This window comes from Mustela nigripes, chromosome 13, assembly GCF_022355385.1.
Source record: "Mustela nigripes isolate SB6536 chromosome 13, MUSNIG.SB6536, whole genome shotgun sequence".
NCBI classification, from domain to species: domain Eukaryota; kingdom Metazoa; phylum Chordata; class Mammalia; order Carnivora; family Mustelidae; genus Mustela; species Mustela nigripes.
Window position 1 is genome coordinate 26,572,428 of NC_081569.1, and position 24,189 is coordinate 26,596,616.

The window sequence follows — 24,189 nt, forward strand, 5'->3', positions numbered from 1 at the left end:
AACTTGCAGCACTCACAGCCAAGATAGAGGCTTCCTGCTCTGAGCGAGCTGCGGCATGCAGCACCAGAGGAAACATGGACTCCACAATGACAAAGGGTATCCACCCAGTGTCCTGCTCAATGTGACTGCCACCTTCCACATGTCACTACTCATGGGGACTGTTTCTGATATTTATCACTATTTTGTTCTCAAGCCAGGTGACAGATTACATTCACCTGTGCTTCTGACCTCATATGGGTTACAAAGACCACATTCAAGTCACAGAGCCAGCCACAGGCCCGTGGCCCTCATTCTTCTAAGGGCTACGCCACATGGAGGGGACCCCTGGCTGGCTGTGCATTTAAAGCGACAGGGGAGGGAATATCATGAAGGTTACAACACAGGTCACCGTCTGGGTGTGTGAGGGGACCACAGCAGGGGAAGGTCAGCAGAAGCATTCTAGACGGTGTTAGCAGTGTTAGAACATGCTGGGCCAGATGCTGGTCAGCAGTATCTCTTACCACTGAAATTTATCAAGTGAGTGTAGAAGAATGACTCTCGATGAAATTTTTCTATGTCCAATATGGTGGGCCCCTCAAGGCTACTTCTCAAGGTTTTCTTGGAACCACTTTTGTCTGCAATGAGGGACTCTAGCATGGTTCTCACCATGTAAAGCTGCATTATCCAAGGAAACATTTGTAGGGGGAGAAAATATACATGGTACATTAGTTACACCAAATTTAGATAAACCACAAGAGGAAGACTACTCCGCTATGCCCTGACCAGAGCCAGGCTGGGGTGGTAAGCCTACCACTATACCAGCCCCTAAAAGTGGGTCTGGGCACCCATCTAAGTGCCCAAGTTGGTGCTGCTTGGGAGAAAGAATTTGTAGCAGAGCAGTTCACCTCCGTGCCATAAACATCAACAAGAAAAACAAATGATGTCTTACCACCAAAGGTTAAAAGAGGCGGATAGGTGTAGGACTGCCTCAGAAACGCGTTTACCACATGCAAGAGTCTTTCCATGCCCAAAGACTTGAGCTGCCTCAGCAGCTCAGCAGAGCTCAAGGACTCCGCCATGGTGCGCACCAGGTAGAGCTAGACACGGACAGATGGGGGGGGAGAGGTGGGAGAGAGCCATTAGTCACAGGACACACACATCATGGGATGGGGAGACACACATGGGAACAGAGGGTGGGGAAGCTGCATGCACATTGGACAGACCCAGGACAAGCATCCTCCTTAACTGGGCCAATGCCTTCCTCCCAGATATTTGAGAGGTTTCATATAAAGCCAACAATGTGCTTTGCTGGTAGTTCTCTGAAAGGCTGGCAGAAGAGATTATAAAAGCCCCCAACAGAAGAACAATGAGTAAGAAGTACTAAGCCCCAAAATGGGAAGAAAAAAGCAGAAGGACGTTTTAAATCAGGTGTGAGAGTCAGAAGAAAGCTGCTTTTGGGGGTCAGGGGGCTGAGCATGCCAGAAGAGAAAACAGCAGCGGTGGCTTAAGACCAGGGACACAAAAAAGCTACAATCTTAAATTTCTAAAAGTTTATCTTCAGAAACGATCATTTTTAGTCCCAACATAGAAAGTATAACCATACATTTAAACACCCACGAGGAAACACAGCGTCAATATGGACACATGGACTTTCACCCACATTTTGGAAATGGGAGTTGATGCAGTCAAATTAAATTCTGCGTGCAAATGATTAAATCTGAGAATCACAAGAACATCTTGGCTAATGCTCCAGATTCACATGGGCAGGGAAGAGAGGAGCAGAAAAGGTACAGGCAGTACTTGATCATCTTGAGCAGAGAGTGGTTATGTCATTTTACTCCCGACCTTGCTTACCAACCCTCAGCTCAGGGTTAGCCCACTTAGGGGAACAGATGGAACAGGGGAGCAGGGAGGATGAGAACCTGAGTGCTGGAGGGTCCTACAGCGCGCCGGGGTACTTTGATGTCAAAGCCGCTCTTGGGGTCCTTCTCGCCTCGCAGGGCTGGGTCGTTGAAGGGTTCATGCCCCGTCTCCCAGTCGCACACGGTCTTCCTGATGGCCTGCAGGACACTAAACAGTCCCATCAAGTCATCAGTGAGGTACAGAGTGCTGACACCCTTACCACTTTAAAAATCACAGCATTGCCTCACCTAACACACACCTCTCAGGACAGCCAATTCTCAAACGTGATTTCCTCTGGGGGCGGTGGAGGACATGGTAATGGACCAATTCAAAGCAAAACTTTGGATAGATCATTTTCTGGGGGGTATTACTAGCCCCAAAAGATCTGACTTAGCTGCAGTTCGCATCAATTAATCTGAAAGTGATGTTTTATTTCCTGAACACTGAGTCATGCAAAAGGTGGCAGGAGACAAACCACAAATATCCACCCAGGGAGCTGAAACTCAACTTCCCCTGGCTGATTCCCTGATTTCTAACAGGAACATGTCACCGACACAACTGTACGAACTGGGCCTATGTCTCAGACACATTTGGAACACGTTCCCATTCCCACCAGGGCTCTACCATATGGAGAGCCCCCCAACCCCCACCACAAGCAGGGGTAGATGTACCTATGTGCCTATCCTATCACCTCGTGGGGAAAGCTCTGGCTAAAACCTGAGTTACTCTTAGACTACACTTCACATTTCCCATGTGGTGAGCCTCCCATTATGGCAAACATGAGCAAAATGGGAAGACTAACTATCAAATTTTATTAGTGCAAAAAGTCATACCAAGCCAGGTGTCAAACATCAATTATAAAGCAACAAAATGAAATCAATATATTTGTGAGCCCCAGTAAGCTTCATTTTACATAGATGTCTCTGAAAGACAACTTGAAAAGGCTGTATTTTTTTTTAATTAACATATAATGTATTACTTGTTTTAGGAGTACAGGTTTATGAATCATCAGTCTTATACAATTCACAACACATACCCTCCCCAATGTCCATCACCCACGCACTCCATCTCTTAGGCTCTCCTTCCCTCCAGCAACCCTCAGTTTGTTTCCTGAGATTAAGAGTCTCTTAGGGTTCATCTCCCTCTCTGGTTTCATCTTGTTTCATTTTCCCCTCCCTTCCACTATGATCCTCTGTCTTGTTTCTCAAATTCCTCAAATCAGTGAGATCAAATGATAACTGTCTTTCTCTGATTGACTATTTCATAAAAGGCTATGTATTAAGAGTAAACTAGCTCAAGATCACTACAGGATCTCTGCAATATCTGTGTTAGTCTCTGACCAATTTGTAGGATAGGTCAAAAGGAACAGAAGCAAAAATACTGAAGATGACACACTTGAGATGGGAAATCTGATACTGGGCTTCCTGTCCCCACAAGCCCGGTGATAAGAATCACTAAACAGATATTGAGACACTCTCCTGCCCCAAGATAAACACACCCTTGACCCTGCATCCCTACTGCTCAGACATTCTGTAGTCGATTTATTACATGTTGCTCAGGTGAATAGTTGGACCTATCACATCACATTTAGAGAAAAATCACCGGAAGGGCATCTTCTGGAGGAGGTTGAAGATAAATGCACTGAGCATATCTAACTATATAGTTGTTTAATCTTAAACTGATTCTACAGCTTCAGACTCTGAGCTCACAGGGAGGTATTACACTGAGGCTGACCTCTGGATGACGTTCTTCTTCTTCTTGATGGCCTGTCTGAGTGGTTCCCGAAGGGTAACCTGGGAAAAGTCCTGCAGTGCAGCATAGACGGTGTGCCGGATGGCATGGTTGAAAACACTCTCCATCCTGCCCATCAGCACCTGCAGACCTTTGATCATGGCAATCACCTGCAGAGGGAGACGTAACTGTCAGTGTGGTGGATGGTGACAGGAAATGGCTCCTTCTCAGGGGATGCCAAGTTGCACCTGGAAGCTGCCTCTCCCTCAAACACAGCACCTCTGTCTGGCTTCCCAGGTTTCTGCTCAGAAGCTGCTGCCAGTAACTCTTCCCAAGAGCTGTGAGCTTAGCTCTATATCAGCAGCTGTCCATATGCCTGGGTCTGACACCATTAGACCATGAGTGCCTTAAGGACAGTGATGGATCTGCTTAGCTTGGCATGGAGCTAACAGGAGCGTTTAGTAACTCACTCAGAATACTCCCAAATGCATAAGGATATATCCCTGTGAAGGACTTTAAAGGAAAAAGAATTAAAAAGATTCATGAAAGCATGTATGTTATTAGCTGGAAAAGAAAGAAGTTTTTTAGAGTTGATAGCCCAAATCCCATCTATTAAACAGTAACAGTATGCTGAATTAATAGGCACATAAAGGCCTGGAAGAACATATATACTAAAATGCTTAAACTTCATCTCTGTGATAGCATCACAGACACTATAATGTCCTCATGTGTTCCATTCATTTGCTTTAGGGATTTGTTAGGTGGTTCTCTAATAAGGAAAAAAAGAGGCATTTTTATGAAAGGAAAAAAAAAAAAAAAGCAAATACCCCAAATCAAATTCAAACAGAACTGAATTCAAATTCAAATCAACTTGAAAAAAATACTATATATTCAAATTTATGGGATGTAGGAAAAGGTATGCTAAAAAAGTAAATTTTGAACTCTAGAGGCATACATTAGGAAACAAAAAGTCTGACAATAATAATCTAATAGTCATCATAAACCTGTAAAAAGAACAGGAAAATACACCTTCCCCAAATTAGAGGGAAATAAATACTGACAAGTAAAAATTAACGAAACAGAAAACAAGCATATCATAGAAGGTGATCAACAAGGGCATCTGGGTGGCTCAGGTCACCATCCCCGGGTCCTGGGATCGAACCCCACATCGGGCTCCCTGCTCAGTGGGAAGTCTGCTTCTCCCTCTCCCACTCCCCGTTTGTGTTGCCTCTCTTGCTGTCTCTCTTTCTGTCTGTCAAATAAATAAATAAATAAATAATCTTAAAAAAAAAAAAAAGTTGATCAACAAAGATAAAGCTATTTAAAAAAAATAAGTAAATAATAGAATTGACAAATTTCCCAAGGGACTAATCAAGAAAAACACAGGCAAAGGCACAAACTATGAGCATTAAGAATAAAAAGGGGGGCATTGTCACAGAGTTTACAGATAGTAAGAGATTATGTGACTCTATCAGCAGAGGATAAACATACAGATCAATGGAATAGAAACAGACATTTACAGTCAACTGATTTTCAACAACTGTGTGAAAACAATTCAACAGAGAAATATTATTTTTTCAACAAACAGTATCGACATGCAAACAATGAAGTTGGTCTCCTGTGCAGGACCGGGTTAACTGCTGAGGCCTGGGATGATGAAACCCTCCATATACCCAGGAAAGACCTGTTTTCAGGACTGGCCCTTGGCCAGCTCCAAGGGATTGAGCTCTCAGCCCTGGGACTATCCTGCCTAAATAAAGTGTCTGTGTACACCCAAGGCTCTGGACCATTGCAGTACCAGTGTTTATGACAATAATGTAATTTATGGTGAACAGCTATATTTGCACTGGGAGTCTGGAGTCTGAGTAGTCCAAATCAATCACGAAGTTGTGTTGCATGCCAACAGTACTGACCCCCAATAAAAAACCTGGACACTAAGATCTTGGGTAAGCTTCCCTAGATGGCAACACTTTCCACGAGTTGCCACCCCTCTCTGCTGGAAAAATTAAGCACATCCTGCATAACTGCCCTAGTACGGGATTCCCAGAAGTTTGCACCTGGTTTCTCCTGGACTTCGCCCATGTACCTTTTGCTGATTCAAATCTGTCTCCTTTCACTGTAATAAATTATAACCTCGAGTAAAACAGCTACTCAGTCCTATGAGTCCCTCTAGCAAATCAAGCCCGAGAGCAGTTTTGGGAATCTCTAACATAGCCCCTACCTCACACCATACTAAAAAATTAACTCAGAATGAATCACACATTTAAACTGAAGAGGCAAAACTGTAAAATTCTTAGAAGAAAACATAAGAGTAAATCTGCATTACCTGGGTTGGGAAATGGCTTCTTAGATATGATATCAAAAGCACAAGCAGCAAAAGAAAAAAACAGGTAAACTGAACATAATAAAAATTAAAGACTTTATGCTTCAAAGGACCCCATTAATAAAGTAAAAAGACAACCAAAGAATGGAAGAATATAAATCATATGTCTGAAAAGAAACAAACTCTTATCTAGAATACATAGAGAACTTAATAAGATAAATAATCCAATTAAAAAATGGACAAAAGGGTGCCTGGGTGGCTCAGTGGGTTGAGCCGCTGCCTTCGGCTCGGGTCCTGATCTCGGGGTCCTGGAATCGAGTCCCGCATCGGGCTCTCTGCTCGGCAGGGAGCCTGCTTCCTCCTCTCTCTCTCTGCCTGCCTCTATGCCTACTTGTGATCTCTGTCAGATAAATAAATAAAATCTTTAAAAATAAATAAATAAATAAATAATTTAAAATGGACAAAAGATCTGAATAAACATTTCTCCAAAGAAGATATATAAATTGCCAATAAGCATATGAAAATACACTCATCATCATAGTTTTTAGGAAAATATGAATAAAATCATAATGAGATACATTTCACATGTGATAGGATGGCTAGAATCAATCAGACAGACAATAACAAGTGTTGCTAAAGATTCAGAGCAAGTAGAAGCCTCATACACTATTGGCAGGAATATAAAATAGTGCTGCCACTTGGGAAAACACATCTGGTAGTTTTTCAAAATGTTAAATAAATAGAGTTACCATATGACCCAGCACTTCTACTACTGGATGTATCTTGAAAAGAAATAAAAACATGCATTCATAAAAACTAGTATATAAAAGTTAATAGAAGCATTGGTCTTTTTTTTTTTTTAAGATTTTATTTATTTATTTGTCAGAGAGAGAGAGGAAGAGAGCAAGCACAGGCAGACAGAGTGGCAGGCAGAGGCAGAGGCAGAAGTGTAAGGGCCTGGTTGGCCAGAAGGAGTCATTTTGTGTTTATGTAGTGAACTTAGATTGACCCCGCCCCTCCCAGAGGAACTTACTTGCAAAGCCTAGATACAAGGTCGGGTCAGGCCAGGCCAGGTGAAGACATCCAATCAGTGGGGCACGCATATATCTACTAGGGTAAACTAAGTTCAATTGGGCACCCGTGTGTTACCTAGCAGTTTTTTTTCAGTGTGGCAGACTTAGCATGACTGTGCAGTGTTCTCTGTGTATTGCAATCTCATTAGCCGCCTGTGTATAGCCCGGCTAAACTACCTCTATAAAAGTTAGTCTGTGAGGCTGGGAGGGGTGGCCTCTTTGCAAGAGACGGCCCTGACTGGTCAGTTTGATTCTCGATGCTTGGCGCGAAATAAAGCTTGACCTTCACTTTGTATCAGTCTCACTCCTTTGATTATGGACCCTAACAAGAAACAGGCTTCCTGCCGAGCAAGGAACCCGATGTGGGACTCAATCCCAGGACGCTGGGATCATGACCTGAGCCAAAGGCAGCTGCTTAACCAACTGAGCCACCCAGGCGTCCCAGAAGCATTAGTCTTAATAGAAAAGTAGAAACAGTGTTGGAGGGGATGTGGAGAAAGGGGATCCCTCTTACACTGTTGGTGGGAATGCAAGTTGGTGCAGCCTCTTTGGAGAACAGTGTGGAGATTCCTCAAGAAATTAAAAATAGAACTTCCCTATGACCCTGCAATTGCACTCCTGGGTATTTACCCCAAAGATACAGATGTCGTGAAAAGAAGGGCCATCTGTACCCCAATGTTTATAGCAGCAATGGCCACGGTTGCCAAACTGTGGAAAGAACCCAGATGCCCTTCAACGGATGAATGGATAAGGAAGATGGGGTCCATATACACTATGGAGTATTATGCCTCCATCAGAAAGGATGAATATGCAACTTTTGTAGCAACATGGACGGGACTGGAAGAGATTATGCTGAGTGAAATCAGTCAAGCAGAGAGAGTCAATTATCATATGGTTTCACTTATTTGTGGAGCATAACATGCTTATTTGTGGAGCCTGGAGGTCATGGGGAGTTAGAGAGGAGAAGGGAGTTGGGGGAAATTGGAAGGGGAGGTGAACCATGAGAGACTATGGACTCTAAAAAACAATCTGAGGGGTCTGAATTGGTGGGTGGGTGGGAGGTTGGGGTACCAGGTGGTGGCTATTCTAGAGGGCATGGACTGCATGGAGCACTGGATGTGGTGAAAAAATAATAAATACTGTTATGCCAAAAACAAACAAACAAATAAATAAGTAGAAACAACCAAACTAAAAAATCAGCTAAAAGGTAAATAAAAAGTAAATAAAATGGAATGGGATCCATCAATAGAAAGAATAAAATACTGATACATGTGTAAACCCTAAAAACATGATGTTCAGTGAAAGAAGCCAATCACAATTAGCCACGTACTATAGAATTTCATTTATATGAGGTGTTCAGAATAAGCAAATCTACAGTCACAAAGCAGACTAGCAGCTGCCTAGGGCTGAAGGGAGAGAACTGGGGGTGAAGGGTGTGAAGTTTCTTTGTGACATAACAAAAATGTCCTAAATTTGACTGTGACTGTACAACTCTGTGAATATGTATTTTAAAAAGGCACTGAATTTTTATACTTCAGCAGGTTAATTGCATACTGTGTAGAAAAAAAAACCTGTTACCAAAATAAGATGAGAACTTATTTTGAAAAACTTTATGACAAATGTTAGAAAATTTTAAGATTCTCGGAAAATTCCCTGAGAATTTAACTTACCATGCCTGAAAATACAACTTAACAAAGCTGATACAAATAGAAAGAGAAAATGTACATGGTAAAGAAACTGAATGTTTCAAAAACCATCTCATAAAGGGAAAACTTTACTAGTAAATACTAGCAAACACTGAAAGAAGTAACATGAACCTTATACAAACCCCTTCAGACAATACAAAAAGGGAGCCCCCTATGAATTGTTTTATGAAGCCAGCAACCAGAAAACTAGAATGTAAAGTTATAACTAATGACAGTGTATGTTAATTATACTTAAACAAAAATAAATAAATGAATAAATAAATAGCAAATAGAAGTAAAAAAAAAAAAGTAATGTTACTCTACACAGGTGTGGGCTGTGTGCAGTAATTTCCTTCTCTAAAGTACACTATGAAAAGGGGAAAGGAGAGAGGAAGATGTAAGGGAACTTCCTAACAGAGAAACCTGACAATACATCCTTGGCCAGACAAGCAAGGTCGATACCAACGGTGATGAGTTTGTTAACAGTATGTACTCTTGATGTGATGTGATGAAAATGATGCTTCACACCTCCGTGGTCCAACTTCCTCAAACCTGTAACTCCAATCTAATTATGAGAAAAAGTCACAAAAATACCAACTGAGAAACATTTGACAAAATACCTGACCAGTGCTCCCAAAAACTGTCAAGGTCATCCAAAACAAAGGAAGTCTGAAAAACTCACAACCCAGATGAGCCTAAGGAGATATGATGACTTAATGTAATGTGGGATCTTAGATCAGAACGAAGACATTATGGAAAGACTGAGGAAATACAAATAAAGTATGGACTTTGGTTAATAATAATGTACAATACTGGTTTATTAATTATGACACTAATGTGAATTGTTAACAATAAAGAAAAACGGCTGTGGGATATATAGGAACTCACTGTACCATCTTTGCAATTTTTCTGTAAATCTAAAAATGTTTTAAAATAAAAGGTTTATTTAAAAAAGTGACAGTAAAAGACACTCTCACTCATCAAGTTTGATATAAAAGTCCTAAGCAAAATACTAGCAAACTATATCCAACAATATATAAAGAGGATAATCTGTCATGATTGAGTTGAGTTTAGACCAGGAATGCAAGGAGACCTCAACAACAAACCTGATTTAAAAAAAAAAAAAAAATGGGGGGAAAAAGAAAACCTACAATCAGTGTAAATTCACCACATTAATGGAATAAAAGAGAAAAGTCACAGAAGTACTTTACAAAGTGTTTAATAGAATTAATATCAACTCAAAATCTCTTAGCAAACAAGGAATGGGAGGCAAGTTTCTTTATCTGATGAGAAGTGGCTATAAGAAACCTACGGCAAGGTGCGTCTGGGTGGTTCAGTCGGTGGCGCATCTGCCTTGGGCTCAAATCATGATCCTGGCGTTCTGGGATCAAGCCCTTCATCAGGCTCTCCCTGCTTAGAGGGTTGTCTGCTTTTCCCTCTTCCTCCTCTGACCCTCCCCCTGCTTGTGCTCTCTCTCTCAAATTAAAAAAAAAAAAAAAAAAAAAAAACCCTATAGCGAACACATTAGATGAAAGGTTGAAAGCCTTCCCTTTGAGATGAAGAACAAGACAAGGATGGCTGGTGCCTCCTATTTAACAAATAGGGGTCTGACCCCTTGTGATTAAAAACATAAAAATGGAAAGTTGGGACAAATAAAACTGCCATCATTTTCAGGTGATGATTATACTGGTAGAAAATCCAATGGATAATTTGTTACAATTAACAAATACTTTAGACAGGTTGGTAGATAACTGAAAAAAAAAATACAAAAAAAAGAAAAAATACAAAAAATAATTTTCATTCTAAATACCAATGACAAACATTTAGAAAAAACTTAAAACATTATCATCTAATACCCAAATGCCTAGAAATAAAGCTAACAAAAGATTTTTAAGAGTTTTACAGATTACAAAAGAGAAATTAAAGAGAATCTAAATAAATGGAGGGATATACCATGTTCATAAAAGGCTTAATATTCTATATTTATCAATTCTCCCTAACATGACCTATATATTTATTCATATCCCCATTAAAAATTTCAACAGATTTCACTTGAGATATGAAAAAATCATTCTAAAATGTATATGAAAATACAAACAGCAAGAATAACCAAGGAACTCTTAAAGACAGAAAAGCTTACTTTACCAGACACAGAATCAGCTATAGTAATTAAGACAGAGGGGCATGAGAACAAGGATAGACCAACTGACCAACAGATTAGAACAGTGAGAAAAACACATCCATACATGAATGGTTACTTAATTGACAACAAAGGTGAGAGAGAGCGGTGGAGGCAGAGTGTTTTAAAAACTAACTTTGGGGGACACTTGGATGGCTTGGTTAGAAGAGGGCATGACTCTCGATCTTGGGGTTGTGAGTTCAAGCCCCACATTGGGTGTAGAGATTATTTAAATAAATAAATAAACTTAAAAAAAAAAAAAAAAAAGAAAAAAGAAAAACTAACTTCAGGTGCACTTCAGATCTAAATGTGAAAGCCAGAAAAATAAAACATTCAGAAGGTGATAGAGAAGAACATCTTATAACTTAAGGGTATGCAAAGTTTTCTTAAACAAGACAAAAAAAGTCCAACTATAAAAGAAAAGAAACTCAATGGCATGGAAATTATCTATTCATAAAAAAGGCTCATGAAGACAGTACAGAGCTGAGGGAGCCAGAGCCAACATATGTGAGAGCAAAGAGCTTGGTGGTAATAGCTGGAAATATGGGGGCTCCTCTCTCTCAGGGTACCAGGGTTACATCTTGTTCCTCTTCTCTCCCAATCAAGAAGATATGCCCCACTCCCGGACACTTGTGAGTGCAGCCCTGATCTACCCAGAGGAGTCATCAGTGCAGAGACCAGGAACCTACATTCTATTTCACTGTTCTGCTGGCAACTAAGAAAGATGCAGAGGGCTGCCTTACACAGAAACGACAACATGAAACTGTGCACTGAAGTTTTTGCCTTTGCTTTGAACGGGAAGATAGTCTGAGGTGAGAGCAAAAGGAGGAAAAGAAAGCCAACCATACCTCTACCAGGGCAAACTTTTCCTCACTGGTGTAGTTGTAGCGGGTGGCACGCTCATACTCCTCAGCATTGTCGGGACAGTCCTTGTTGGAGTACTTGTCCGTTGGGTGCACAAGTTTCCATGAATACTGTTATGGTCAAAAAGGGGGAGACAGGCACACTGAATGCAAAATGCTTACATTCTGGTCATACCGACATGACTATCACCAAAGTGACCAAAGCTCAGCCTTCTAATATTAGCTGCATCTGAATATCACACACATACATGCATGCTCACATATACACGACACACACATACATTCACACAGTAAGTCCATCTCCATAAAACCACAACACAGTCTGGCACCATGACTTCAGCCTTAAGAAATACGTAGGATAAAATGTCCTGGATATTTTGTGTTGCATATCTAAAGACTAAAAAAAAAAAAAATCATCCTTTCCTATGATCACATACTCATCCAGCTTAGTAATTTTTATCTGGTCAAAATAAACAACAAAAGGAAAAATCTTCTATGACTTAGAGGTATCCAAATCTCCAAGAAACTACTTTACTAAAGCTAAACAAAAGAAACCAATGGCTGGAACTCTATAGAAAAAATATTTTTTAAAACTGAGAAAAATCATCATAATGGTACAAATTCTATCTATATGGTTTAAAAGATGAGGCCCTTTATTTGTAACACACATAAATGAAATGTACTTTGAGCCACCTAAGAAACATTTATAGTGATACAGAATTTTTTGTTCTTGGGATCAAAGATTAAAAAAAGTCAATTTGTTCTTGATCCAAACCGAAGTTAATGCAGAAAAAAATACCAGTCAATTTCTTGGATGATTTTGGGAAAAGCACTTCTAATCAACCAGGGTAGGTTTCTTCCAGATCTCCGTATTTCCAAAGAAAAAAAAGTACAGAGTGCCTACCACTTCCATCACATGAGCACTCCACTGGGACAGCAGCTGCAGGCCCTGAAGTGCCAGGTCAAACAGCTTCCGGTACTCAGTGTCTGTCTTCTGAGTCTCCTGGCGGCCCGACCCTGTGACAACCTAGAGCACCAGAGGAGCATAGAGAAGTCACCTTATATCTAGAAAAACCAGTTAGGCATTTACCCCATAACCTAGCAAATCCACTAGGAATCTGCCGGAAAGGTGCATCTGCAAAATTATGAAATGACAGGGGCATAGGAGTCTTTACCACAGCAAAAGACTGGTAACAGCAGAGCCTTGACAATGGACATTCTGTAGTTCTCTGAGAATGTCTCTGCAGACTGTGCTGGAGGGATCTCTAGGACATGGTGTTAAGAGAACCATGTGCATAGTTACTCTTCTACTTAGCTAATAAAGGAAAACATGCCACATCATGTGCATTTGCTTATATCAAAAAATGCAAAACTTATATTTAAGAATTGTTACCTAAAGGGCAGGAAGGTGTAGGGTAGAGAGGAAAGCAGATTTCTTTGAATATACCTCCTATTGTACATCTGAGTTTGGAACCACATAAATATTTAATATAATTATGATATAAAATTAAATTATGGGACACAAGCAATCCCTAAAACTCAGAAGCAAAATGAAAGCATGAATGAAAGTGTGTACTGAATTGGGTTCATGACTGTGCTGAAGAACAATGTAGTACAGGTACCTAACAACCAGCTTTTTTGATTACAGTAAGTGCCTGGCATTAAGCTTTTGATTGCTGAGGCATCCAATTCAAGGACATCCATCTAGAATAAACAGAGTGCCAGCTATACAAACAGATAAAGAGCCAGGCAGCCCCATCTATGAAGCTCCCCTCTTAGAAAGCTCTGGTTGACCTAGAAAACTATCACTTGAATGACCCACTTTAGTGCCCTAATTCTTGCTCTTATGTTTGAAATGTGCCAATGAAGAATAAGCCCATGAAATCCTACGTACCCCACCCTGAGCCCCAGTAAGGGCGGAGTCCCAGATCAACATGCCTTCTCTAGCACCACTTCACTTTGTGGCTCTAGGCATGCCATGTGGCTTCCAGAATTTTTAAGTAATGATCCTTATTTTTTTCAAAATGCCCTAATGGTTGTTGCTGAGGTACATCTTGCAAGCACAATAAGAACCACAGGGACCTGTCCAGCCACAATATTGGCTCTGCTTAGGGAAATGTCTATGGGGGCTGCCAAAGATAGATAAGTCCTTCAGGCATCACTATCAGCAGGTTGAGACCAACACAAAACAAACCACTTCAAGGGACTTTGAAAAACAATGATTTAAAAGAAGGAAGGAAGAAAAGAAAGAAAGAGAGAAAGGAACCAATGATTTGTTCTCCATCCCTAGAGGGAGCAAATCTAAGAGCAAAATTAACTTACAAACAAATTTAAAAACAACTTTTAGTAATTATATTGTCATCATAATACTGTAATGTTATATATTACAATATATAATTATAGTGTCTAGTAATTATATTGTTATTAGTGTTGGTATTGCCTATTTTAAGACTTTTTTTTTAAAGGTTTTTTTTTTCTTCTTTTTTTTCCTTTTAGATAGAGAGAAATCTCAAGTAGGCAGAGAGGCAGGCAGAGAAAGAGGGGGAGGCAGGCTCCTTGCCAAGCAGAGAGCCCGATGTGGGGCTCGATCCCAGGACCCTGAGATCATGACCTGAGCTGAAGGCAGAGGCTTAACCCACTGAGCCACCCAGGTGCCCCTCTATTTTAAGACTTCTAAGTGTATACTAAGATATCAAGTCAAAATATGCTGTAGTCATTAGGAACCAGGATTCTCAGCATGAAAGCAGGTGGGGAGAGTGGGGGGGGAAGGGGGAAAGAAACAAAGTAGATGAATTTTAAAACAGTACTCCAAAAAGTTTACCTTAGATAATGCTAGAGAATCAATTATTTGAAAAACTGATACACATAGCAATAGAATCCAGCTCTGACTCTCTCTCCTGAAGGAATCATACTGCAGAGAAAGGCTCAGCTGTTAGAGGAGGAGTTGAGGAATGAAAGGACTAGAAGACCATCATGTTGCAGCCCTAATGAATCATATACTTGGCAGTGGACGATGGCTGTCCACACTCCAAAGAGAGACAGCCAGACACTCTAGTAGTTTGCAGCACCGCCAATGAAGGCCCAGCTGCACTGAGAGGAAGGAAGCAGAGTCTGAGCAGGCCTCCAGATCTAATCACCCATGCAGAAGAAGCACAGAGGACAGAAGTCATGCCAAAGGACCCCACAGGGAGCAAAAGGGATGGAGAAGGGACACATCTTCAAAGATGTGTCACCAATCAAGTACAGTGTATAATACTCATGTGGATCCTGAGACAAATCAAGTTGGAAAAATAAAACCATCCATGACTCAACAGAGGAAACTGAACAAGGACTGTGATATTAAGGAATATTTGAATTTTTTTTTTTTTAGGTGTGATAATGCTATTACAGTCATGTTTAGCATTGGTGGTATAGTGGTGAGCATAGCTGCCTTCCAGTCATGTTTAAAAAGAGCCCTAGTAAAATGTAGCTTTTGAAAAAAAAAAAAAAAAAGAGCCGTGATCTCCATAAGACACATGAAAAACCCAAGGAGGGTGGTTAGAACCTCTGATCTATATAGAGATCAGAAGCACATGAGTACAGAGTTGCTTTTGGGTGTAATGAAAATGTTCCAATAATGGACTGTGGTGGTAAACAATTCAGTGAATAAACAAAAACCTTTGAATTATACATTTTAAATGGGCAAACTGTACGGTACGTGGATTAAATCCCCATAAACCTGTTTAAAAGTAAACTGAGCAGAGCATTCAAAGATCTCTTTTTTTCTTATTAAAACTATTATCTTAATTATAAAGGTACTAGAGCAGACATCAGAGGGAAAATAGACAGGAGCCATATATGCTGTCAGACACACCTATTTTAAGGGTAGAAATCAACTCTACATGTCGTCTGAGAGCTTCCCACAAATTCGGTTTTCAATTACATCAGCACAGCACCTGCCTCTGTCTCCTCCCTGTGGGCTGAGGTGTCAGCTGGGGAGACCGTGAGACAGCACCTCCTCCTGGGGGCACCAGAGGTATGCTTGGAGCTAGCGAGTGCTCTGAACCATTTGGACTGTCTTCCAGTCATTCTGGTTACATGATGGCTAGTGTTTGCTGGCTGGGGAATAGGGGAGCTCATCATCCGGAAATGGATGGGGCCAATACACAGAACTTTTCCCTCCAAATGTTAATGATCCTACTGAGAATCTTCAGGTACCAGATTCTCAAAGACCAGAGAGGTGTGTATGTGGTCTCAGGTCTCCAGGTCCCTCTAAGACTCTGTGTAGCACACATACTGTGGACCATTGCCACATCCCTGACCTCGCTTCCCTCCCTGCTCACATGTGAGAAATGACATTCCCATTGCTCCTCTGCACTCAGAACTACCCCTTCCTGTCCACCCCACACGCTGGCAGGACTGGCCTGGAGCTGTGTTTGGCAAGTAGAGAGAATGTGACCAGCCCAAGCAAGGGCACAGAAAACCCAGCTGCCAAGCTGGAAGGAGTTAAAAAGACCCATAGCTAAGAGATAGTGCTTCCTCCTAGCCCCAACTCCAGGCCCTCCTCCTCTGGGCACCTAGGATATACCCGCCCATCTAGCCAAAGATTCTCGCACATCTCTGGCCTTAGGTACTGGCACAGATGGGCACTGAAGGCCCACTTACCTCGCTATTGCTGTAGCGTGCCAACTCTGAGATGAAGCGCATATGGTCCTCCCGGATCTGGATCATCTGCTCACAGATGTTGTACTGCGGGCTGCTGCTGGACGATGTGCACGTCCACCTGGCAGTGAAGGGGAAATGTGTGTTACCTGAAGAGGTGCCTGCAGAAGATTCATGCTTCACAATGCGGGGTGCCTGGGGACACAGGCATAGCAGGCACACAGGATGGCCACTGCATGCTGGCCAGGACACAGAGGCTTGGAGAGAACATGAATTCTCAGCAAAGAAACAGCTGGGCCAGCCCCATTCCCCTATGTCAGAGCCACTGTCCTACCTTCTCACATCTGTGTTTTAGAAAAGGAATTGTAATTTCTCCTTAATCAGCCAACTACTTTCAAAAAAGCTAGGAGTTGTTGCTACATCACCCTTGCAAGGAAGGGCCCCTTAACTCCTCCTATCTTTATTAATCACATATGAAAACATAAGCTATAGCAGAAAACAAGTCTGCCAAAGACTCAGAAAAGTTACCCTTACAGGACTGAAAACTGACATTACTTGGAAGTTAGACAGTGTTGCCATAACTACTTATGTGTACAACATACCACTTCAGCAGCAAACAGATAGTCAATTTAGTAGAAAAGAAGCTTATTAACAGGGCGCCTGGGTGGCTCAGTGGGTTAAAGCCTCTGCCTTCGGCTCAGGTCATGGTCTCAGCATCCTGGGATCGAGGCCTGCATCATGCTCTCTGCTCAGTGGGGAGCCTGCTTCCCCCCCTCTCTCTGCCTGCCTCTCTGCCTACTGGTGATCTCTCTCTCTGTGTCAAATAAATAAAATCTTAAAAAAAAAAAAAAAAGCTTATTAACAATTAAAGCTGCTGGAGGTCTCAGGCAGAAAGCATGGGCTTTGGGGCTCTGACCACTGCTCCCTCACACTCAACATCAACACTCTTGCCATGTTTTTAATGAGCTGGTCCTCTTTGCTTGAAGAGAAGGGATGCAGGTTATCCCTTGTCAAAATAATGGGTACATTGTCTCAAGCCACATCCCTTTCTTACTTTCTGATTCAACTGTAGGATGATGCAATGATTATGTCGGCATCATCCAATGTGGCTCCGAGTCTATGATGAGCTTCTGAGGCCCAGGCTCTATACTGGATTCCGCCCTCCATATACCTGCCACCCATGCAGGCCCCCAAAGCATGTCTACCTCCAGGAAGACCCTGCAGCCCAGAACTTGACTGCTGACACCGCACCCTCTGACCACCCCTTCTGGACCCAGATGCTGGTGCATGGCTGCTGGGCTGGGCTCCCAAAGCTGACTGCTACATGCTCAGGCATGTCCAAGGTGGCTGTTAAACATACCCATTACCACCAATTAAATGCTATTGACTCATATCAAAAACGTCCAAATAAGAATGCAAAACTCATTGTTTCCTGATTCTCTTACTGGTTTTGCCATTACCTATCATCTAGAGCTCATCTGTGTTAAGGCTAGAAGCACTGTATAAGTACATGTTACTAGAGTTGTCACATTGTTAGCTTGCAGTCACGGCAGGGGTATTTACACCACGGAAAGCAGAGCTTAAATTGGTGCTGAATAATGAATGTAACTTAGAGGAGAATGAGAAATCACCTAACTGGATTTAAAGGCAGATTTATTAAGAAATAAGTTAGGTCAGAGCTCAGCAAACTACAGCACAGGCCAAATACCACCTGTATTCCTATGGCCCTAGAGTCATGTAAAATGGTACATATATTTTCATTGTTTAAAAAAAGAAAACCACAACAACAGCAAAGAAGACTATATGACAGATACCAAATGTGGCCTGCAAAGGCTTAAAGTGTTTACAATTCAGAGTTTATTAAAAAAAAAAAAAAAAAAAAAAAATTGGCTGACATCTAAGTAGGTAGACTGAGATGTAATTGCGTTTTTCCAAAATCATGGATGAATTGCAACTGTTGGTTGGCTACAGGTACACGTGTTTGGCAAGGGTCAACAAAAGCACCCTGCAAGACTCAGCTGGCTATGTAGAATCTCCAGAAAAATATAGTACGTTGTTTATCATCTGTAATTGTGAGCCAAGGATCCTTTATGACAATGACGGGCTAGCTCTCTCTCTACAGGACCAGAAGGTAAATAAATACTTCAGAATTTCCAGGCTATATGTCTCAGTCACATAGCCACTGTCTTCATTTTATTTATTTATTTATTTTTTAAAAACCCCTTAAAAATATAAACACCATCCAAAGCAACTGAGATCTCACAAAAACAGCCCTGGGCTGGATTTGGCCTTTAGGTAATAGTTTTATAATCTCTGCGATATAAATGCAAATGTCCTCATGCCCCCAGCAGAGATAGTTGTTAGGCATTTACCAGCACACTACTTTTGAGCTTGTATATTCTCAAGTCATTCTACCCAACAGAACTCTCTGAGATGATGGAAAAGCTCTCTATCTGTGCTGTCCAACACAGTAGACACTACCGAACATTTGAAATGTGGATGCTTTAACCAAGAAACTTAAAAAAAAATTTTTAATGAATTTAAATGTAAGCAGTCACCAGTGACAAGGGCTACCATATGGGGCATTTGGTTCCAGATGGTTAAAAATGTCAAAGGTGTTCTCTCTAGATAAGTAAGTGTTATAAAACCACAATGAGAACATTGCAGAATGTTCCAACTGGACAGCTCACTCTCCTCCTACCGAGATTTATTTTCCTCATAGTGGGCGCTGGTCTTGATGTATCTTGCCAGTTCTATTTGCATGTCCCCGAACAGTGGAACCACCTGGAGCTGCTATATTTAAAGAACAAAAAAAAAAAACAAGGTCACTAGGTATGTTTAGTCACCAAATACAATCACAAGAATGAGTAATGCTGGTAATTACTATGTGCTGAATACTATCTCTGTAAATCATTTACTAGAAAAAAAATGTAAGTAACTTACATATTCACTTTAAGAAGGACCATATACAACTGTGGAACCAATATTCATAAAACCAATTCAAATATTAAAATTAACTTACCTTGCTGCTAGACCCATGGTCATTAAAAAAAAAAATCAATTGCATTTCTATATACTAGTACCAAACAGAAAACGAAAATATAAAGAGAAACAATTTGGGGCACCTGGGTGGCTCAGTCAGTTAAGTGGCTGCCTTTGGCTCAAGTCATGATCCCAGAGTCCTGGGATCAAGCCCCAGGTCAGGCTCACTGCTCAGTGGGGAGGCTGCTTCTCCCTCTGCCCCTTTCCCCTGGTCCTTTTCTCTCTCTCTCTCTCTCAAATAAATAAATAAATAAATAATCTTAAAAAAAAAAAAAAAAGGAGAGAGAGAAACGATTTATAATTGAATTTAAAAAAACCTATAAATATGTATGAATAAATCTAACAAAATATGGCCAAGACCTCTAAACAAAAATACTACCAAAAATTCTAAAGAAAGTTTTGAAGTTTTAAGTGAATGGAGAAATATATCAGGTTCATGGATTAGAAGACTTGGTATTCTACTCCCTAAATTGAGCTATGGAATTGATCTATGGAAGCCCAAACAATATTCCAAGAAGAAAAATGGTTTTATGGGTAGTGTGTATATGGAAATCAGCAAGCCAATTTATTTGAACAGTAAAGGGATGAAACCCAAGACAATCTTGAAGAATGTAACTTGAAGGCTTTCTGATAATGATAAGCAGATCTGTTCTGTTACCAGAGAACTTGTATACATTAAGTCACCTGGATGCCCATAATGGGGAAAAGAAAAAGATCTAAAAATGTCAACCCCCATTCCTCACATCATACATAGAGGCCAGGTCGAGAAGGAATATAGATCTAGATAGAAAAGGAAATGGTGCTGTTTCTAGAAAGTAATAAGAAGGAAATTCTCATAAGCCTGCCCTATACAAAGATTTCTAATAGTGGATATTAAAGGGATGTCTGGGTGGCTCAGTCAGTCATCTGACTCTTGGTTTCGGCTCATGTCATGATCTTAGGGTCCTGGGATCAAGCCCCACCTTGGGCTCCCCACTCAGCAGGGAGTCTGCTTGTCTCCATCTCTCTCTACCCCTCCTCCTGCTCTCATGTGCTCCTTACTAAAATAAATAAATAAATCTTTTTAAAAAAAGTAGATATTAAAGATTGATATACTAGACTACAATAAAATTAAGAACTTTTGTTCACTTCAGACACTCTTAAGAAAGTGAAAAGGAGAGCCACATAGGGCAGAATGCATGTATTTCAGAACACATGAACCCAACAAATAACACGTACCCGCTTACATAAAGAAACTTGAAATGACACTTCACAAGACAACACACAAAACACTAATAGAGTGAAAAGTCACCAGGGAAATATCAACTAAAACACGAGGAAATACCAGCCAAAAATATCACAATGATGTACCACATTTCAGGATGTTCTTTCCCAAAAGAGTGACAGTGCCAAGTGTTGGTGAGGATGTGGAGTGGTGAGAATGCAAATCAGCAGTCATTAGGCTGTATCTAACACTGAAAATATATATGCCTGTGGCCCCTAATCCTAGCCCTGGATATACATATGTTCAACAGAAACATGCACAGACGTGCACTAAATCAAAGCCACATTGTTTGTGCCAGCCAAAACTCAGAAATGACCTCATGTTCATCAGAACAGAACGGATAAATAAGTTGAGGTTTTATCATTAAATGGACACCATGAAGAAAACCTAAGGACTATCTATAGCTGCGGGATCTCACAGGGATGAATTTAACGAATGAGTGAAAGCAGCCAGATACACATAGCCATGATTCCCTTTACACAAGGTTCAAACCCAGGCAAAACTGATGCAGAACAGGAGGGAGGGTGGCCACCTTTGCAGACAGAAGCCAGTGACATCCCCCATTCCCGCTGCCTATGCCCACATTTCCAGATACAGGTCACAGAATTGACCTCCCAAAATTCAAATTATTTACACTTGATAAGAAGGCTTATCTAAAAAAAATGTAACTCACCTTGAAGTACTTATCGATTTTGGATAAGTTTATTCTTTTCTTGGCATCAAGTTTATAGATGTTGCTGACACTCCCATCCATCAAGTATAGACCAAACCCCATGACCTGAAAATCACAAAACGGCACAAAAATACTCAGTCCTGCAAGTTTAACTACCCCTAAGATCATAAATGGAGAGTTCACTCTTTCAAAAAGCACTTTCTCACAGGTTCCTTATAAATAAATAGCTACCCCTTCATATGAAGCTATTCTTCTATGCATGTCATTTCTTGCGGCTATTTTAAAGTCCTCCCCAGGCACAAACACCACCTCCACCTCTCATCAAGCAAATGCAATACTAAATGTGGATTTCCATAAACATTCATGGCCAGAGGCTCCCACTCAGATGGCACAGACAATTTCCACCGTCACAGAGTGCTCCACTAGACAGAGCACCTCCAGCACGGTGCTCTCCTGCAAGAAGAGATATTGGGCTGGGCCCACTCTTACATGGAAGGTTTGGGGCTGACAAGACACCTAGCACAAGGTCCTTCAGGGCTGTTCTCCCCAAAGGTGGAAAGCAGAACAAATGCAATGGCAGAACTGGCTTCTCCTCTTTCCAGTAAGAAAGGTCACTGAAAACCTCCCCAGGACACCAGGGTGGCTCAGTCAGTTAAAGCACCTGCCTTCAACTCAGGTCATGATCCCGGGGTCCTGGGATTGAGTCCCACATCTAACTCCCTGCTCAGTGGGGAGTCTGCTTCTCCCTCTATCCTTCTCCCCAGCATGTGATCTCTCTCTCTCTCCCTCTATCTCACTCAAATAAATAGGTAAAATCTTGAAAAGAAGAGAAAAGAAAAAGAAAGAAAAGAAAAGAAATTCACCAATATGGTGAATAGCCATGTTCTTGACCAAAAAGAGTCTACTATAATCATGACATAGTATTCTTAATTCCTAAGAATCATATCCTTAACAAGCAGAACCTCTGCTATAAGAAGCTAATGCTGAGAAAAGCCCTTGACCCCAGACCTCCTTACCCATGGGCACATTTTCCAGAGGGTGGCATATGATCCCAACTGGCACTGGGGTCAAGCCTGAGACACGGTCATAGGAATGTGTTGAGAGCCTGTAGTGCATGCTGTGGGCACCAGAGAAGATACTGTGTGTACACACACACACACACACACACACACACACGGCAAGCATGAGAATAAAAAAAGGTTGGCAAAAGGATCATAATCAAAGCACAGCCTCTTCTCTCTACAGTTATGTAAGCAGTCATGCCCACACACGTACTTTGAGAAGCATGTGTTTCTCGCTGGGTGTCAGGTACATCCTATTCTCGTAGTAATCCACACACAGATTCACAATATCGGCGAGAAGCTCTTCATAGCCAGAAATCACTTCAAGCTGTTGCTGCAACGACTGAAACACAGTGTGAGATCCATGGCAGGGACTGCTCCCGGGACCCCAGACCCCAGCAATGCGTCCCATCAGCCAGAGCAGCAAGAGTACGAGCCTTACTTGTGTGATTTTGTTGTGGTTGGCCAGGAACATGGACAGATTTTGTGATTCCTGGATGGACTGTGGGTCTGCCATTTTCCGTAAAAACTGAGCAGCCCTTTGAAAGCAAAAAAAGAGTTAAATAACCAGTGTGCTTAATGACTTAAAAAAAAAAAAAAAGGCAGGGAAAATACAGATTACTTTATCTGGTGATAGTTACCTATAAAAATGTGGGTCTTAGTAGCTAGTTATAATTTCAGCCTCCTCGAGCTTGTCTACCCTGGAATCCAGGTCACACTCTTTTGCTAGCCTAGACAGCTCACCACTTCAATGTCCATAGTTGATGGACCTCCTCAGAGATCTGGCAGTGTTGGCCATAGGCCTTAGGACCATAGGACCCTTCAGGCCATAGGACCCTGAAGGGTCCCTGTATACTGGCCTCTCCCCATGGCTATCTGTTCCCAACTCTGAGAAAGACTGCCTCCCCCACAGTGTCTCCCACAATGTGGTAATGAAGATGGTCAGCACAGTCCAGGTTCTCTGCCAAGAATCCTCCAGGCTACCATGCCTCTCAAAAGTCAGGGACCACACATAGTTTTGGTGCCAAACCTCAGAGATAGAATCCCGGTTTCCTCCACCAATATGCTGCTCAATCTTGGATTAACCTCCTGAACTCTCCTGAACCTCACTTACCACATCTATAAGAACAACTGTCCATCTGTCCTACTCACAGGGCAGATGTGAGGGGAGAGGGAACAGCATACACATAATTACCTATACATTCAGGTCCAATAAGACTGCAGGGTACACATGAGTCTCTCCCTGGGTCTTGCAAAGAAATGCAAAGATGGGTATGAGCATTGTGCTCATCTGGGGAGCCCCCAAAAAGTTTAGTGGAAACTGGCCACATAAGAACATGTCTGTAACCTAAAAACTTGGGAGTTTTAATGAAGAATTCTCATGGTAAAGACTGATAACCTACACCAACAGTCATTTACTCTGTGCCTCTTTAGAAATAACCCCCAAATTTCCATGCTACAGCAATGTGCATCATGTCCACATGACCAATGGTTGAGCCATGAGATATAACGAAAAACACTGCAAGGCACTTAGAATTTTACTTATAAAAGATAGTATAACCCCTTCTATTCTCCTTCCTCCCTGTAGACTGGAATGCAGAAATGATAGCTGGAGCTCAAGCCACCATCCTGGACCATGAGATAACACATGAAGACCGCAGAGCAGCAAGACAGCAGGAGCCCTGGTGTGAACACTGTAGAATCCTCTCATTAGTTGCAGACCATCTACCTCAGGACTTTCAGGTGAGAGAGAAATGATCTGCAACCTTGTTT

At 41.6% G+C, this 24,189-nt stretch overlaps 1 protein-coding gene across 1 annotated transcript in view; it reads right to left on the bottom strand.

Moving 5' to 3' along the window:
• Positions 1–24,189, bottom strand: part of CYFIP1 (cytoplasmic FMR1 interacting protein 1) — a 120,897-nt gene that overhangs the window by 45,417 nt on the left and 51,291 nt on the right. The window contains exons 7-16 of the mRNA XM_059371743.1: positions 22,859–22,955; positions 22,631–22,759; positions 21,356–21,460; positions 19,078–19,169; positions 16,380–16,497; positions 12,640–12,762; positions 11,721–11,846; positions 3,616–3,782; positions 1,902–2,049; positions 501–654 (exon numbers count right to left, since the gene is read on the bottom strand). Of these exons, the coding sequence (XP_059227726.1) occupies positions 501–654; positions 1,902–2,049; positions 3,616–3,782; positions 11,721–11,846; positions 12,640–12,762; positions 16,380–16,497; positions 19,078–19,169; positions 21,356–21,460; positions 22,631–22,759; positions 22,859–22,955 (1,259 nt within the window). The remainder of the gene's footprint in view (positions 1–500; positions 655–1,901; positions 2,050–3,615; positions 3,783–11,720; positions 11,847–12,639; positions 12,763–16,379; positions 16,498–19,077; positions 19,170–21,355; positions 21,461–22,630; positions 22,760–22,858; positions 22,956–24,189) is intronic.